Below are 17,372 nucleotides of genomic sequence, written 5' to 3' on the forward strand. Positions count from 1 at the left end.
TCGTGCACTGATGGAGTAAGTGTGTGTCATTAAGGCTGTGTGTAGCTGTGTCTGAAGTTATTAAGTGGTGATAATTACGGTTTCGTTCTTTCCCAGAAGATATGCTACACCAGTCTCACTGTCAAAACTTGCCACCTTTCCCCCCTCTTTGTCCTGTATACTTTATAATTACCCATTGAGACAGTATGTCTCATCTGTGACTGTAGCAGACCTGTGGCCCTGAAGCCATTGAAACTACAGTCAGATGGAATGTAATGTAGGGCAATTTGTCAATACAAATTAGACTGAATATATGGATTCAGTTCAGCTTCTGTTCATCTCCAAATATGATGGTTGCTTGAGATGAATGTGAATTTATATGAGTGACTTCCAGCCTAGAGCCGTTAAACACTCAGTAGGAGTTTAATAGAAATCCTGTCTCATTTAACAGCTTTCTTCTATAATGTTCAGTTATGACACCGTCTGATATCACGTGGCCTGGATCACTCCTGCTCCGTGATGTTTACGGCCATCGGTGCATGTGATGGCTCACAACATATTAGCAGTGTTCCAAAAGCTCCTTGTTAGCTCGCCAGGTCCATGCCGAGGAGACTTGCAGACTGATTTCCCAGGATACTCCGCCACCTTTGGCTTGTTGCATAGTCTGTAGCTTTCCCACGAAAGCCACACCAGAGACAGAGAGAGATTTAAACACACTGGTCCGAGAGCCAGTGCAGCCTTCCTGCATCTGACGGAAAAGCAGCTGGTGCCGTTTTTAGAACTGAGCTGTTCAGGGTTTTTTTGCTTTTTCTTTTTTTGTTTGAGCTGCTGTGTTTTTTCCAGTTTGAACAGTAGACTGCATCAAAGAGTTACTCCATAAAAGCAATAGAGCTCTAACGTAGACAAGGAGGCTTTTACAGTGTCTTCATGTAGTACCTTACATGGGTGAATGACGCGTCATGGATGTGAGTTGCTCAGTAAGGATTAGCACTGTCACTGTACCAGTATGTTGTATAGTCTCATATCTTCACTGTCTGCCAATACAGAAGGCAAAAACAATGACGGCGATGGTTGGTTTAAAAATCACAGGGCAGTTTTATGTGAGAACTGTGTCTAGTTGTGCTTTGTTCTTTATCATCTATACAAAACTACACCATTCTCAAGATGAAGTTCTCCGTTTTCAAAATATTGCATAAGATGATGGAAAATATTGCGCAAGACATTTCACGAGGCGGTGTAGCATCACTTAAAGGATTAATGCTGTTGGCTGTCAGAAATAAAACGTTTATCAGGGAGGATTTTAATGGAGTGTACATGTGCCTGTGGGTTTGCATGTGCTTGTCACCTACTGCCACAGTGTTACCTGGTCACTCCTGTCAGTGCTCATGTCTTAATGCATCATGGTGTCTCAGCTTGTGTCATGATTGTTGCCTGTAACCGATGTGAAAACGATACACACAGTTGTGCATCTGTAACATTCGTCACAGCTCTGTATAAACATCTCTGTACCTAGACGATTGGAATACAAATGGGTTTATGATAAATTTAGCCTGTAATGGGGAGAATATGGAAGCCGTGTTTACATGAGATCATTGGTAATGTATTTGCGTTTTAAAGTGTTAATATTCCCCATCAGGAGCTGGTAGTTAACTAGGCCAACAGGTCAGTCCAATTCTAGCACAGATGCTCCATAACCCATCAGGCCATGCAGACATGGACATGGTTTGTTTATCTGTCTGGGTGTCAGGTGTATCTTGGTTTCATACTAAGTAAAAGGGCAAACTAGCCATTAGTAATTCATTATTCATTACTTACATTCACACATGGCTAGGACATGTGGGTTAATGACTGGATATGAAATGGTTCCATTTAAAATTGTGGGTTGAATCTAAGATTTCATTGTTCAACTCACTTTATGGATTCCTTTTGCTAGACAATGTTTAACTTGAAATACTTACTCGACTGGGTCCGTTACTCTAGATTTAGCTTTCAGCTCTCTGGAACCATGTTCCTCTGTTTTCAGCTCTCTGGAACCATGTTCCTCTGTGTTCAGCTCTCTGGAACCAGGTTCCTCTGTGTTCAGCTCTCTGGAACCATGTTCCTCTGTGTTCAGCTCTCTGGAACCAGGTTCCTCTGTGTTCAGCTCTCTAGAACCAGGTTCCTCTGTGTTCAGCTCTCTTTAACCAGGTTCCTCTGCTTCTGTAATGCTCCTGGTTTGCTCTCTCATTGGATGATTTGTTTTTCCATCTGTAGTGGGTCGTTCTGCACTCAGTGTTTCAGAGACGAGCGTCGAGATCGCTTTCCCTCCCCCGTTCCCTCTTTTTCTCTTCCTTTCTCATTGCCCCCCCCCCCCCCCTCCCTCTCACCCCTCGTCCTTGCTGTGTTTGGAAGCTCTTCCAGAGTTACACTGACAGGCAGGTAGTGTGATTTTCCTTACAGCTCATTGTACTGTGCCAAGCCTTAATGAGCTCAGCAATACAGATTTAGATGTGATGCTGTGTTTGTTTTCTCACTGTTCTAGTGTGCTACCTTACTGTGTGCCGTGGTATTCACAGGCAGACTCCAACTGTACACTGCATATGTCTCAGAAATACTATACCGGCCTAAAGTCAGTGGCTAGTCATCTAATTTCAATTCCACATACAGAACCTTTCTGTAATGACTACAGTGTGTGTCTGTGTGTGTGTGTGTGTGTGTGTGTGTGTGTGTGTGTGTGTGTGTGTGTGTGTGTATGTATGTATGTATGTATGTATATACATACATACATACATACATACATACATACATACCATACATCCTCAAGTTAGCAAGTTAGGAGCGACTGGCCTGGATACACACACACACACTCTCTCTCTATCTATCTATCTATCTATCTATCTATCTATCTATCTATCTATATATATATATATATATATATATATATATATATATTAGCACAGGTAGAGAGAGAGAGATAGTGAGAGTCCAGGCCAGTTGCTCCTAATTTGAGGTTAGTTTTGAGCAGTGTTGCGAGAGGCAAGTACATGGGTACCTTGTTATGCAGGCTGTGTTGTCTGGCTTTTGTCCTGTTGTAGAGAGTCACTGTGGCGGGGTAGATGGCTCCAGGGGGATCCACCGATACACTGAGCTTGTTCCATATTCAGCCTCAGCATTCAGGTCCCCAAACACCTGCTCAAAACACACTGCAGTCCTCACAGCAGTACATGTATGGCATGATCACGCATGGAGTTCTCCTGAAAAGAACCTATGGAAGCCCAAGTTTCACTAGAACATCTTTGATGGAGTTGTGTGCAGTGAAACAGCCTAGACCAGCCGTAAATTACAGAGGACCACAAAGTTGCTGTTGACTCTGTGTTGTGAAGAGGTTCCAGGTATCCTGTAATTACATTATAGTCTTCTTTATCTCACTGCTAGTGTATGTACATTTTGCAGTTCTTTTCAAAGAGCAGGTCTAGCTTGCTATGACACAGCATATTATTTTCATATAAAATGGATGCTACAGTTTTTTTGTGTGTTACTGAAATCCCAACAACAGAGAGCAGGTACATAGTTCATTGACTTTTAATTATTTATCGTTTGTGCAATGAAATGTTAATGTTCACAGCTCTGCTGTGTTTCCAAAGTTCCTGCTTATCATGCCTTCCATTCTCCATTAGCTCTGCGATTTCTAAGGAGCCGTCTGGAACTGGCTGCGTGCTGTTCAGACTGGCCAAGCTCGGGCTGTAACCTTCACAAAACAATAGTACAGGCCAGATCTGAAGGACTTTCAGGACTTTCCACCGTCTCTGAACATTGGTGTTCATGTTCATGTCTATACACACTGCGAATTGAGGCTCTGTGAGGAGGCTTAAAATTTTTATGTTTCTTAGAAGTTGTTAAGTCTGACTCTTTAACTCTGGCCTTCTTGAATGCCTTATTCCAGGCTCAGGCTGAGAACGGGTCACGTTTAATCTTCCTCAACCCTCATTCTTGCTGCTCAACTTTTCTCACGGGTCAGTTTGGCTCAGGTGTGAAGTTATAAATAGAATACGACTGAGTGAAAAATTGTTTGGTTGGTTGTGGTCCCCATGGGGAATATGTTCTCATAGAACCAGCTATATTTGTCTGTCTGTGCTGTATAAAAGAAATGCCTCTCTCCCTTGCTCTCTGTGTAATTAGACACTGTTCTGTTTTCTGTTTTCTCTCAGCAGGGCTCTGCCTGGCTGATGCGGTCCACAAGGCTGGGCAGGTCCTTGCCGCAGTAGACCGGAGTGTTGGGAGCTGCACACGCTGCTGTTGATGGAGGCCCACTGGGTCCTTCTGCAGCTCAGGACCAGCCTGCTCCTCCTGAATGCGGTGGTGTCACCGGGGTTGGGGTTGGGGTGTAACACCCGCGGGGTTTACACCAGCTCCTGGGCTGTTCAAATTCCTGGAGGGGAGGAAGAAGCCCAGCGCCTCGCCCACAAACACAACTTCATCAACCATGGAAATGTGAGTGGGACCTTTGCACTTTCCAGTCAAATGAAATACAATGAGTTTTCAAAGAGAGATGGCGAGATCTCTGCGAGAACCAGTTGCTCTGGAGATGTGTGTCTTGCTAAGATTGAGTGTCAGGTGGTGGGCTGCAATGCATGATGAGATGTCAGTCGAACAAGCCAAGATGCTGCTAGAAGTCTGTGTCAGAAGGTGGAAAGGATAGGATTAGTTGAACATCACCAGCATAGCAATGGTAGGAGAGTCCAGGAGAGAAGATTATATCACCAAGGGGGAAAGAGTGTAGAGATAAAAGAGAAAAGGGCCCAGAACTGATCCTTGTGGGACACCAGTAGAGAGTCTACGTGGAGTGGATGTAAATCCCCTCCATGTTGTCTGATAAGCTGAAAGCTGTGACAATTGAAAGCCACAGAACTTCTAATAAGTGCTATAATCTATTTCAGCCTCATGATATAACCTTAAACACAATACCAACAATAATAATGATTAAAGTAGTTTTTGTATCAGAATCTGTATCTGTATTGTCAATTATGTCAGAATGAGATGGGCCTATCACTATTTAGAAACCTCTAGGAAGGACTAAAGACCTTTTCATGCTAAGCCAATGATTCCTAGGTCAGAAAGGACTGGTAAAAGGATCTTTTAATTCACTGTGTCAAAAGCAGCAGATAAATCTAGAACAGTCAGGACCAAAGATAGTTTGGCTAATCGCACCGCATTTAGCTAACAGCAAATAGAGCAGTATTAATCTATATTGAAGCGAGTCTCATTAGGATCCTGGAGCTGGTTCTGGGTCATGAAGACAACTGGTTATAGACTGAATGCTTAAAAATCTATGACAGTGAAGAAAAGGAAAGATTCTAGTCGGGAACGGTTGATGTCCGAGCTGTCTAGTGTGGATTTCTTCAGCACCACTCTGACGCTTCCTCTTGAAGGCAATTGATATTCAACCTGATAAGAGAAAGATGTTTATGATAGGAATTATGAATGGGAGAAGATTGAGTGAACCGCTGTGGATGGGATGAGGTAGATTTCTGGATAATCCCAAATCAGAAAACTAGCTAGAAGACTAGCTGTCAGTTTATCAAGTTAAGGCATGTCCCTTTAACTTCTAATTATACCTCTACATTTCACACCTTAGCCAACCCAAAACTACAACTGAAACCACTAATAAGTGCTAAGTTCCACTAGGTTCACCAAAACAACTAGACAAACAAGCAAGGTATACACAAAACAGTGGCGGATGCTGGTCTTTCAAGTAGGGGAAGCTCAATTTCAGCTTGATTGATAGAAGTCAGTCTCCAAACACAAGCAGCTACAACAGAAACCACCAGAAAATGCCGCTAAGAGGATTAGGAAAATCTCCGGTTCAACTCAGAACAGAATGAAAATTTAAAAATTATAAATTAAATGCTCCCGCGGAGGTTTACACCAAAAGATCGCTGATTCGCTCATTTCGCTGTCAATCAAAAAGGTATTCAGCCTCAGACAGATCATCCAATCATCATGCAGAAGCTGAGCGTCCGGGCCAGCCGAGGCCAGCCCACTGCCCCATAGACCCCCAGAGACGCTGAGCGTCCGATGGGCGGGACAAAGCCCAGCATTTATCCAATGACTCGTCTCGTTTCGCTGCACTCTTTGCTTCGCTATTGAACTCTGTAGACGCTCAGCGTCCACACCGTTTAAAGCACCGTGAAGCTGCGGGACTGAGTGAGAGGAAAGCCGCGTCATTACCAGTGATAAGAAGCTGATTCTGAACAAAAGTTGAGCGCGTCGTAGCGCATATTTAGTCAATGACATGTACACACAACAGTATATGTTTGATCACTTATTTTTGACATTTTAGGGGAAGCTGAGCTTCCCTTGCAGTCTTAGAGCAATCGCCACTGACACAAAAGTATATTACTCAAAGCTAACAAAGCTGTTCGGTTCAAGTCCAAATCTGAGTGTAGTTTCCATGTTCTTCCTGTGTCTGCATGGGTTTCCTTCCACAGTCCAAAAACATGGAGGGTAGGTCCCTACAAAAGTACAAAAGTTTCAGTGTGTGTGTGTGTGTGTGTGTGTGTGTGTGACTGTGCATCTCTCCTTGTCAAATAAACATCTGAGTGTGTGTGCATGAATGTGTGTGTTTGTATGCCCAGTGGTGCATGGTGGTCTGTCCTGGGCTTTGTCCTCTCTCCCCTTCCTGCACCTGATTCAGTCAGAGAGTGGAGATACACTGTGTGTGTTAAGGTTTCCGGTGGAGAGAATGTTATGAGTGTTGAGGTTTCTGGTGGAGATACACTGTGTGAGTGTTGGGGTTTCTTGTGGAGATACACTGTGTGAGTGTTGGGGTTTCTTGTGGAGATACACTGTGTGAGTGTTGGGGTTTCTGGTGGAGATACACTGTGTGAGTGTTGGGGTTTCTGGTGGAGATACACTGTGTGAGTGTTGAGGTTTCCGGTGGATATACACTGTGTGAGTGTTGGGGTTTCTGGTGGATATACACTGTGTGAGTGTTGGGGTTTCTGGTGGAGATACACTGTGTGAGTGTTGGGGTTTCTGGTGGAGATACACTGTGTGAGTGTTGGGGTTTCCGGTGGAGATACACTGTGTGAGTGTTGAGGTTTCCGGTGGAGAGAATGTTGAGTGTTGAGGTTTCCGGTGGAGATACACTGTGTGAGTGTTGGGGTTTCTTGTGGAGATACACTGTGTGAGTGTTGGGGTTTCTTGTGGAGATACACTGTGTGAGTGTTGGGGTTTCTGGTGGAGATACACTGTGTGAGTGTTGGGGTTTCTGGTGGAGATGCACTGTGTGAGTGTTGGGGTTTCTGGTGGAGATACATTGTGTGAGTGTTGGGGTTTCTGGTGGAGATACACTGTGTGAGTGTTGGGGTTTCTGGTGGAGATACACTGTGTGAGTGTTGGGGTTTCTTGTGGAGATACACTGTGTGAGTGTTGGGGTTTCTGGTGGAGATACACTGTGTGAGTGTTGGGGTTTCTGGTGGAGATACACTGTGTGAGTGTTGGGGTTTCTGGTGGAGATACACTGTGTGAGTGTTGGGGTTTCTTGTGGAGATACACTGTGTGAGTGTTGGGGTTTCTGGTGGAGATACACTGTGTGAGTGTTGGGGTTTCTGGTGGAGATACACTGTGTGAGTGTTGGGGTTTCTGGTGGAGATACACTGTGTGATTTGGCTGCAGCTTCTCACCAGTGTGTGAATGGTCTGTGCTAATTGTAAAGTGACCATGGGTTCTTGAAAGGTGCTATATAAATTGAAGTTTCATTAATTCATTAGATTTTCCTAAAATTATTGCAACCATTTACCATCATACTGCAATTATTGGTTTCTTTTATTGTCAAATTTGTCTTTGGCTGCTCATGGCATTCAAATATTCAAAGCTATTCACAAGACTTACAACATACCTGTTATAAAGGTACACCCACCCAAACACTGAATCATTGCCACACTTTAAGAATTCATGACTTCCACTGCATTTGGTATGAATGGCCTCAGGTCAATTTTCCTTGTAGCCTTTGGCATCCTGTGTTGCCCTGCCTGATGGAAGGTACTCCCACCGCTGTACCACTGTACTCCCACCGCTGTACTCCCACCGCTGTACTCCCACCGCTGTACTCCCACCGCTGTACTCCCACTGTACTGTCACCGCTGTACTCTCACCACTGTACCACTGTACTCCCACCGCTGTACTCTCACCGCTGTACTCTCACCACTGTACCACTGTACTCTCACCGCTGTACTCTCACCGCTGTACTCTCACCGCTGTACTCCCACCGCTGTACTCTCACCGCTGTACTCTCACCGCTGTACTCTCACCACTGTACCACTGTACTCTCACCGCTGTACTCTCACTACTGTACTCTCACCGCTGCACTCTCACCACTGTACTCCCACTGTACTCTCACCGCTGTACTCTCACCACTGTACCACTGTACTCTCACCGCTGTACTCTCACCACTGTACCACTGTACTCCCACCGCTGTACTCTCACCGCTGTACTCTCACCGCTGTACTCCCACTGTACTCTCACCGCTGTACTCTCACCACTGTACCACTGTACTCTCACCACTGTACTCCCACCACTGTACTCCCACCGCTGTACTCCCACTGTACTCTCACCGCTGTACTCTCACCACTGTACTCTCACTGTACTCTCACCACTGTACTCTCACTGTACTCTCACCGCTGTACTCCCACTGTACTCTCACCGCTGTACTCTCACCACTGTACCACTGTACTCTCACCACTGTACTCTCACCGCTGTACTCTCACCACTGTACCACTGTACTCTCACCACTGTACTCTCACCACTGTACTCTCACCACTGTACCACTGTACTCTCACCACTGTACTCTCACCACTGTACTCTCACCACTGTACCACTGTACTCTCACCACTGTACTCTCACCACTGTACTCTCACCACTGTACCACTGTACTCTCACCACTGTACTCTCACTGTACTCTCACCGCTGCACTCTCACCACTGCACTCTCACCACTGTACTCTCACCACTGTACTCTCACTGTACTCTCACTGTACTCTCACCGCTGGCTAAAGCGGTTGGTATTCATCCACTCTCATTTTCCCGCCCTTCTTCTTTAGACTCTGTAGAAATCTATAAGTTGGGTTTGGGCTCTTCCTTCTAATTTACAGACAATAACAGTTCTGCAGATTTACACATATTCACTGATCTGCAACTTGTTATATTCCCAGTCTCTGCGGTCCTTCTTGTGCACCAAGCTCTTATTTTAACTTATTTAATTAATTCAGGAAGCTGAGAGCTTGTTCTTATCTGTTTATTGTTTTTCTCTTACTCTTGTTAAGCAGAAAGGTTGTTAATCTTTTTATTTTTGGCTGTATAGACCAATGTTCCATGCCTTTCTATTTCAAGTCAGTATTCTATTTGTATTCCTCATGGACATTTTAACCCCCACACACCTACGCTTGTATTGGTACAATGGGTGTGTGGATGTGTCTAGATGTGTGAGTTGTTAATCAACATAGCAGAATCTTTTATTATTGAAATGAAATGTGAAATACAAAATATGCCATATTTGTTAATTGTGATTTTTCATCGCAATCGAAATTTGTCCTCTGCATTTACCCATCTGTGCAATTAGAACACACACACACTAGTGATTACTAGGGGGCTGTGGTGTACACACACACACACACACACACACACACACACACACACACACACACACACACACACACACACACATACTAGTGATTACTAGGGGGCTGTGGATCACACGTGCCCAGAGCGGTGGGCAGCCCTAGCCCGGCGCCCGGGGAGCAGTTGGGGTTAGGTGCCTTGCTCAAGGGCACCTCAGTCATGGCCTCAGGCCTGGGAATCGAACCCACGACCCTCCGGTCACAAGACCAGTTCCCTACCACCAGGCCATGACTGCTACTTATAAAACTATTGTTGGTGGCTGTTTTTTTTTTTTTACATGACCTCTCATATTCCCACTTCTTATTTCACATTTGGGTATGTGAGCTTGTGTATGTGTTTGGGGGGTATACGTACATGAATTTGCATAATTATGTACACATTCAAGAAAGGAGTTGTCAATTTCACTTAGTTTTATCTGTGCATCTATAATGAGCTATATGCAGGTACAAACATAAAAGAACCTTCTCGAAAAGTTCATAGCATACATGGGTTACTCTCCCCCGACATTTACCATTTACATGAAAAATCAATGCAATGCAAATTGAGGAAATTAATTTCAGCTAATCTCTGTTGCTGTTATCTAATGGAAGGCGTTGATGGCATTATCTCTGGCTTGTGTTCCTCCATGTTCCTCTTCCTGTCATTAGCCGACATCAGTGGCAGTGTTTCTGCAGCTGGAGTCCTGACTGCAGGAATATTATTTGTGATCTGAGCCCATGTGCAGTGCTGTGTGGGGTTGGTGAGGAGATGATCCAGAGGCCACCAGACACAACAGAACAGCTCACTCCACAGCACAGCTGTCTGGGACGATTCACCCCAAACAAGCACTGCATCTCCCTCTCTGACTGTTTGTTTGCTTACCTTTATATCTTTGCCTTTTTCTTTTCTTTTTGCTACTTTATTTGTTCAGGCTAATGGACAGAATCCAATAAATAATTTGTCTCGGTTCCAGCTGATGTATGTAGGGATGTGTGATGCTTATTATGCGACCCCGTGTTCCACTACAGGAACAGAAGAAGGCTAATATTTGCACATGGAAATGAAGTTGTATACTGTTTATTCTGCATGGAAATGCAGACAGACACAAAGGCAAGACTACTAAGAGAGAGGGGAGGAGGAATAGAGGAGGGGTGGAGGAGGGGTGGAGGAGTGGGGAGGAGGGGTGGAGGAGTAGAGGAGGGGTGGAGGATTGGAGGAGGGGTGGAGGATTGGAGGAGGGGTGGAGGAGTAGAGGAGGGGTGGAGGAGGGGTGGAGGAGTGGAGGAGGGGTGGAGGAGTAGAGGAGGGGTGGAGGAGTGGAGGAGGGGTGGAGGAGTAGAGGAGGGGTGGAGGAGGGGTGGAGGAGTGGGGAGGAGGGGTGGAGGAGTAGAGGAGGGGTGGAGGTGGGGTGGAGGAGTGGAGAGGAGGGGTGGAGGGGTGGAGGAGTAGAGGAGGGGTGGAGGAGTGGTGGAGGAGTGGGGAGGAGGGGTGGAGGGGTGGAGGAGTGGGGTGGAGGAGTGGAGGAGTGGGGTGGAGGAGTAGAGGAGTGGGGTGGAGGGGTGGAGGAGTAGAGGAGGGGTGGAGGAGTAGAGGAGGGGTGGAGGAGTGGAGGAGTGGGGTGGAGGAGTAGAGGAGTGGGGTGGAGGGGTGGAGGAGTGGGGTGGAGGGGTGGAGGAGTAGAGGAGGGGTGGAGGAGTGGAGGAGTGGGGTGGAGGAGTGGGGTGGAGGGGTGGAGGAGTGGGGTGGAGGGGTGGAGGAGTGGGGTGGAGGAGTGGAGGAGGGGTGGAGGAGTGGAGAGGAGGAGTGGAGGAGTAGAGGTGGGGTGGAGGAGGGGTGGAGGAGTGGAGAGGAGGGGTGGAGGAGTGGAGGAGGGGTGGAGGAGTAGAGGAGGGGTGGAGGAGTGGGGTGGAGGGGTGGAGGAGTGGAGGAGTGGGGTGGAGGAGTGGAGGAGTGGGGTGGAGGAGTGGGGTGGAGGGGTGGAGGGGTGGGGTGGAGGGGTGGAGGAGTGGGGTGGAGGAGTGGGGTGGAGGGGTGGAGGAGTGGGGTGGAGGAGTGGGGTGGAGGGGTGGAGGAGTAGAGGAGTGGGGTGGAGGAGTGGGGTGGAGGAGTGGGGTGGAGGAGTGGAGGAGTGGGGTGGAGGAGTGGGGTGGAGGGGTGGAGGGGTGGAGGAGTGGAGGAGTGGAGAGGAGGAGTGAAGGAGAGGTGGATGAAACACTGGTGGCAATATGATGCCTTCTACAAGAGCCCTTATCGTGGTTTATTGTGGTCCAGTTGAATCAGTTCTTTTAACATTACTTCCTGAATGATGCTTGACATTGGTTTTATGACCACTCACATTAATTCAGGTATTCTGAAATTAGAAACATGCATATATGTATTTCAGTATATGTATTTCAACATAGTATCCCCTCCCACACACTCTCACACACAAACACAAACTGTCTCACACACTCTCTCTCTCACACACACACACACACACACGCTTGATAAACAGCCTCTACTTTTACACATTTTCTCTTGAATAAATGGTGTGTGTGCCTTTCCTGTATCTTCACCTGCTGTAATTATCGGATGTGCCCCACCGATTCCTCTGTTCATTTGCCACCAACATTAATCAGTCGATCAAAAAAACATCCCAGTCTGTGAGAAATATGGTCGATGTCTCTGTTTTTAATTAATCTCAAACGCTCAAACACTTCAGAGTCCTTGAAGATCCTTCTGCTCAGAGACGAGCTCCCTGCGCCATATGGTAGTGGCGCTGTCTTCTTCTCCAACCGTGTGCCTTAAAAGCCTGGAGATACGGCTCTTCTAATGGAGTAGCAGAACACACTAATCTGGATCAGCGTCTCCACCGCGCTGGGCTGCATGGATCAGCGTCTCCACCGCGCTGGGCTGCAGGACACGACCAGCACTCTGAACTACCTGCACACCTCCGCAAAGACATTAGCACCACAAATGACATCACACAACCCAAAAAATCAGATTACTTGTAGACGGAGGGAGAGAGATTGAGGAAAGGATGCCGAGGAAAGATAGAAAGTGCAGAGCTCATCTTCTTGAGACGGACGACTGGATGGATTTAGCGGCAGCCATGTGCAAAAGAGAGAGTCATTGATTGATTGGAGAGAAGGAAACTGAGGAAAGGGAGGCAGAGTAGGATAGTGAGAGATGTAGTGAGGGTTGTAGTGAGCTGTAGTGAGGGCCGTAGTGAACTGTAGTGAGGGCTTTAGTGAGGGTTGTAGTGAGCTGTAGTGAGGGTTGTAGTGAGGGCCGTAGTGAGCTGTAGGAGAGGGCTTTAGTGAGGGTTGTAGTGAGCCGTAGTGAGGGCTGGCATGAGGGTTGTAGTGAGCTGTAGTGAGGGCAGTAGTGAGGGTTGTAGTGAGGGCTGTAGTGAGGGCAGTAGTGAGCTGTAGTGAGGGTTGTAGTGAGCTGTAGTGAGGGCAGTAGTGAGGGCAGTAGTGAGCTGTAGTGAGGGCAGTAGTGAGGGCTGTAGTGAGGGTTGTAGTGAGAGCTGTAGTGAGGGCAGTAGTGAGCTGTAGTGAGGGTTGTAGTGAGGGCAGTAGTGAGCTGTAGTGAGGGTTGTAGTGAGGGCTGTAGTGAGGGTTGTAGTGAGCTGTAGTGAGGGCTGTAGTGAGCTGTAGTGAGGGCAGTAGTGAGGGCTGGCATGTGGGCAGACGCTGCCATGGGTCGGACGGCATGAAAACGGCCTGCTCCTTGACGTCATCCACAATGGAGCGGAGTTAGTTAGACACCGCCTGGTTCTGCTGTGTTCTGTGTCCTGTATTTTAACAAGCTGATTTACGTGCTCAGATGCCATACTGCAAACCCAGTTCTGGTAGCACTTAACAGCAGCAAAGAAGCCCAGATTTATTTAGAACAGTACTATATATTTTTTATACATGTTCCCTTATGGAACAATGCATATATTATTTGTGCCGTATAGACCATTACTGTACTATGTTTTATGGTTATCACGTGTTCACTTATTATGTTTTAATAATGCAAATATATGCCAGAGTGCTAATAGCAGAGCGGAAGCAGGCTTGCGTGTGGAACAGACGTGAACTCAACCTCTCTGATTCAGATTCAGTCTCCGCTGGGCCGTGTGCCATCGATGGCTTAAAACTGACCTGTTCTGATTGGGAAGAACAGCAGGATGACTCTCTTCCCTGTTGCTAAGCGACATAGCAGTCAATCAGGCATCTGCATGGCCATGTGTATCGAGTGCATTGTGGTGCCCAGCAAGGCTGAATGGTCACAGGTTCACATGGTAGTGACTTCACACACAATGAAAGTGGGACTCACAAACACGTTCCCAGATTACTAGAAAATGGTGTGATACGGGAGTGAATAAGGAATTTAATAAGGCATTATTTTACCTGAATTGGTTAAAAAAATCTAAAAATATTCATAGTGCTCTTTTTTCTTTGACTTGTGGAGACTAAAAGGTCAGCTGTGTATGAGTCATGGTGTTCAGATGTAGAGGAGACAGAGCTAGGTTTATTCATCTCCACCTCCATCAACCAACATGGGTGAACAAGCTTCAGTGAAAGCATTTACCCAGAAGCGTAATTGCACGGTGCTCGTGTTCCCGTGAGTGATAGTGCGGAGGTGTCAGTCCTGCACGTGCTGTGGGCGGCGGGACCGTCTGCTGCGGGTTCGAGTGGGAGAGACGTGGGTTTAAATGTCATGTTTCCAGCGTTGACGCCTCACAGCTCCATGCATTTATCTCCCAGGAGCCTGAGAACCAGGTGCTGAAGCAGCGGAGATGACTCACACAGGCACAGTGAGGGTCCCACCGAACAAGTGAACCCAGCATGTGATGAGGTTTTAATTTGAGACCGCCCTGGCATTTGTGACTTGAGAGAGACAAATCATGAACAGTAGAAGTTTTGACTGATGGAAACTTGTAGATCAATAAACCTGTAGATCAATAAACCTGTAGATCAATAAACCTGTTCTTTAATAATTGTTTTGTACTTTGCTAAATTGATCTCTTCCATGATTTAATTAAAATATTTTATATTTATATAGCTATGCTTATATATTTGTTTTTTATTATTTGTTTTGCATGTGTAACAAGATCTGACCTGACTCAAAGTAATGTGAGCACACACAAAATGTGGTGAGATGCTGGAGGTGTGATGACCGTGCTGTTGTCAGGTGTGTCTAGTGGCCTCTGTGAAACTCACATCACAACAGTGTTCACAGTGTGCAGCTCAAGGTTGCTGTTCTTGCAGTAGGTGGGCACCTCATTGTCTTTGAGACACACTGCTATGCTATCATCTGCAAAGTTGGCAAGTTTACCCAAGGTGAGGACAGAGATGTACTGGGGGTACATTGAATGCAGGTTGTTTGACACACATGCTGCACTCCTGTAGTTTCTGAGCTGTGCTGAAATAACGAATCCCCCCCGGGAGGTTGCAGGTGGCACATTGAGATGAAGGAATTGTAGCTGCAGACAATCTGGGTGGAAATGAAGGAAACCCAGTTGACTTCAGCATGCTCACAGTTCTTGTCCAGGTGGCCCAGCATGTCATTAAGATCCATGCTGACTGTCTTCAGGATCCAGTGGACCGACCCTTTTCTCCTTCTACAGCCTTACAAATGTTTTGTGCTTTTAAGTTTTGTAAGCCTGCTCCTCAGTGATGAGGAGGGTTGTGTGGTGTGTGTGTGTGTGTGTGTGTGTGTGTGTGTGTGTGTGTGTGTGACTGGGGTCACCCTGGAGTGGAGAGACAGACAGGCGGAGGCCCATGAGAGACGCTGCAGGAGATGAGGGAGCGGAAACAGGTGAAGGAAAAGACGAGTGATGGATAACAGTTGAGGATTGGAAAGGAAGTGTGGTTTAGGCTCTCGGCGGGGGTGGGGGGGGGCTATCAGCAGGGGGGGGTGTAATTGGTGAGAGTGTAACGGGGGCACCATAGAGCTCGAGAGGCTTTGTTAACAGGTTTATTCTCCAGTTTCACTTGTTCCTGTCTTCACCTCACCACTGTTCTTCTGAAACAGGCAGATGTCCTCACACAAAGAGATGTAGCAGCATACTGTGTCAGTGTAGGTGTTCAAACTGGGCTTAGTGTTGTGGAAGCATCCCAGGGTGTAGAGCTAAGGCAGTCCAACATCTGACTGTGGTGTGTAGTGGTTTGGCAGCTTTCACACTTGGAGTGTAACTAGGAACCATCTGTGTCATTCCAAGATCGCGTTGTCCAAGAGGAGAATGTGAAAAGACGCGAAAATCCACATAAAAAAATGGTGATGTGTTTTCTTGGGAAGGAGCAGCAAGCTGTTTGTGCTTTGGGTAGTTGGTTTCTAAATCCACAACTGATAAAGTTTCCATGACAATCTAAGGTAGAATTGGGATATGTAGGCTCTAAATTGAGCCCCTGTTTAGACAGTAGGCACTCTGCTACCTCTTTGTCCGCTTGAGGTGCAACTTAACCCCCCCCCCCCCCCCCCCCCCCCCAGGATAACTGGGAACTCTGGGTAGTGGAAATACTGACAGCTAATAAACAGAGTCCGTGTGGAGCAAAATGTAGTTATGCTGCCCATGTCAATGCTGCACTTGCTCGTATTATATAAAACCTAATGTAGAAAACAAGGAGCAAGGTGCCCACAAGTCTGTGTGTCTCCACCTCACGCTTAGATGTGACATCATTCCATCCCAGCCAATAAGCTGATGAATAAGCAGCTCCAATACGCTGGGGCCAATCAGCACGTCCCACCAGGTTGCACTAAAGAAATAAGCAGCAATATAGGGAGAGTCACTCTTGGATTTAGTCAGTAATGGTAGTTTGTCCGTCTTATTCCTCAGAGAACGAGTCCTAGAGAGAACAGTGTGTGAAACAGAGATAATAGTCCTCTGTTGTAATGCTGGACCCACACTGTGTTTTAGTTGAGATTTTGATTGGACAGAGTAGATATTGGGAATAAGAAATATTTGCATTTGCCCCTGTATACTTGATACATATAAGCATGTTCTGAATATAGAAAACCCTATATGGTAAATTTCAGATGCAAGTAATAAATGAAAGTACACCAAAGATGTGCTCAAAACAAATGTATCTCACCAGAGAGGAACATTTTAGGACAAGAATATTCTCATTTCTACCTTGTTTGGTTGACAAACATTTTACATGAGCTTCCTATTGAATGCAGTGTTAAGCCTGGCTGACCAGCTCAGTCAGTCCCCCCACTGGGTCAGCGGTCATACTGATGTCCAGATTAAAGTTTCACATCCATTTCTGTCCTCCACACTCACACTGCACCGCTACCTGCACCTGTTCATCATGACGGCACCTGTTCATCATGACGTCCACTCACGAGTCAAGCTAGCTGCACCGCTACCTCGGCGGGGGCAAAGTTCCTGTGCAGAGATGATTCTGGGTGGCAGTTTAGCTCCTGTGGGCTACAGTTGAAGTTGTGTCTGTGAGAGTCGTTCCTCTGGTACTGTCACTTTGCACGAGCGTGTATGTGTGTAACAAGAGAGGTGAATGATGCAATTGCCGCCTCTCTACTTCCTCTCGTATGTGTGCACAAAAGCCCCCATATTAGTTGCATCTCGGAGCCCCAGCACTCTCCAAAGCCTCTTTGGCAAAGGGTTTGCTATGGAGAAAATGGTGCCTGTTTTATTTTTGGCTGATTGTATTAGGTACACTGCTTGATGTGATTGCAGGCCTTTTGTCTGTTTCGGTTGAGACACTTGGGTTGCTGGAATGAGCAGATACACACACTGACTCATTAATGAGGCAAAGCTGTTGTCCA

General features: G+C 46.5%; 1 protein-coding gene across 5 annotated transcripts in view; it reads left to right on the top strand.

Annotated features, from left to right (window-relative positions):
• The window catches only part of furinb (furin (paired basic amino acid cleaving enzyme) b), a 77,419-nt gene that overhangs the window by 2,172 nt on the left and 57,875 nt on the right, over window positions 1–17,372 (top strand). For 2 of the 5 annotated variants that reach the window (XM_076991743.1, XM_076991747.1), the window contains exon 2: window positions 4,167–4,449. In XM_076991743.1, coding sequence (XP_076847858.1) covers window positions 4,258–4,449 — 192 coding nt within the window. In that variant the 5' untranslated portion in view covers window positions 4,167–4,257. Of the gene's footprint in view, window positions 1–3,901; window positions 3,972–4,166; window positions 4,450–17,372 lie in introns of all 5 variants that reach the window. The other 3 variants (XM_076991745.1, XM_076991746.1, XM_076991744.1) reach the window with 3 other exon arrangements.

This window comes from Brachyhypopomus gauderio, unplaced genomic scaffold (genome assembly GCF_052324685.1).
Source record: "Brachyhypopomus gauderio isolate BG-103 unplaced genomic scaffold, BGAUD_0.2 sc85, whole genome shotgun sequence".
Classification (NCBI taxonomy): Eukaryota; Metazoa; Chordata; class Actinopteri; order Gymnotiformes; family Hypopomidae; genus Brachyhypopomus; species Brachyhypopomus gauderio.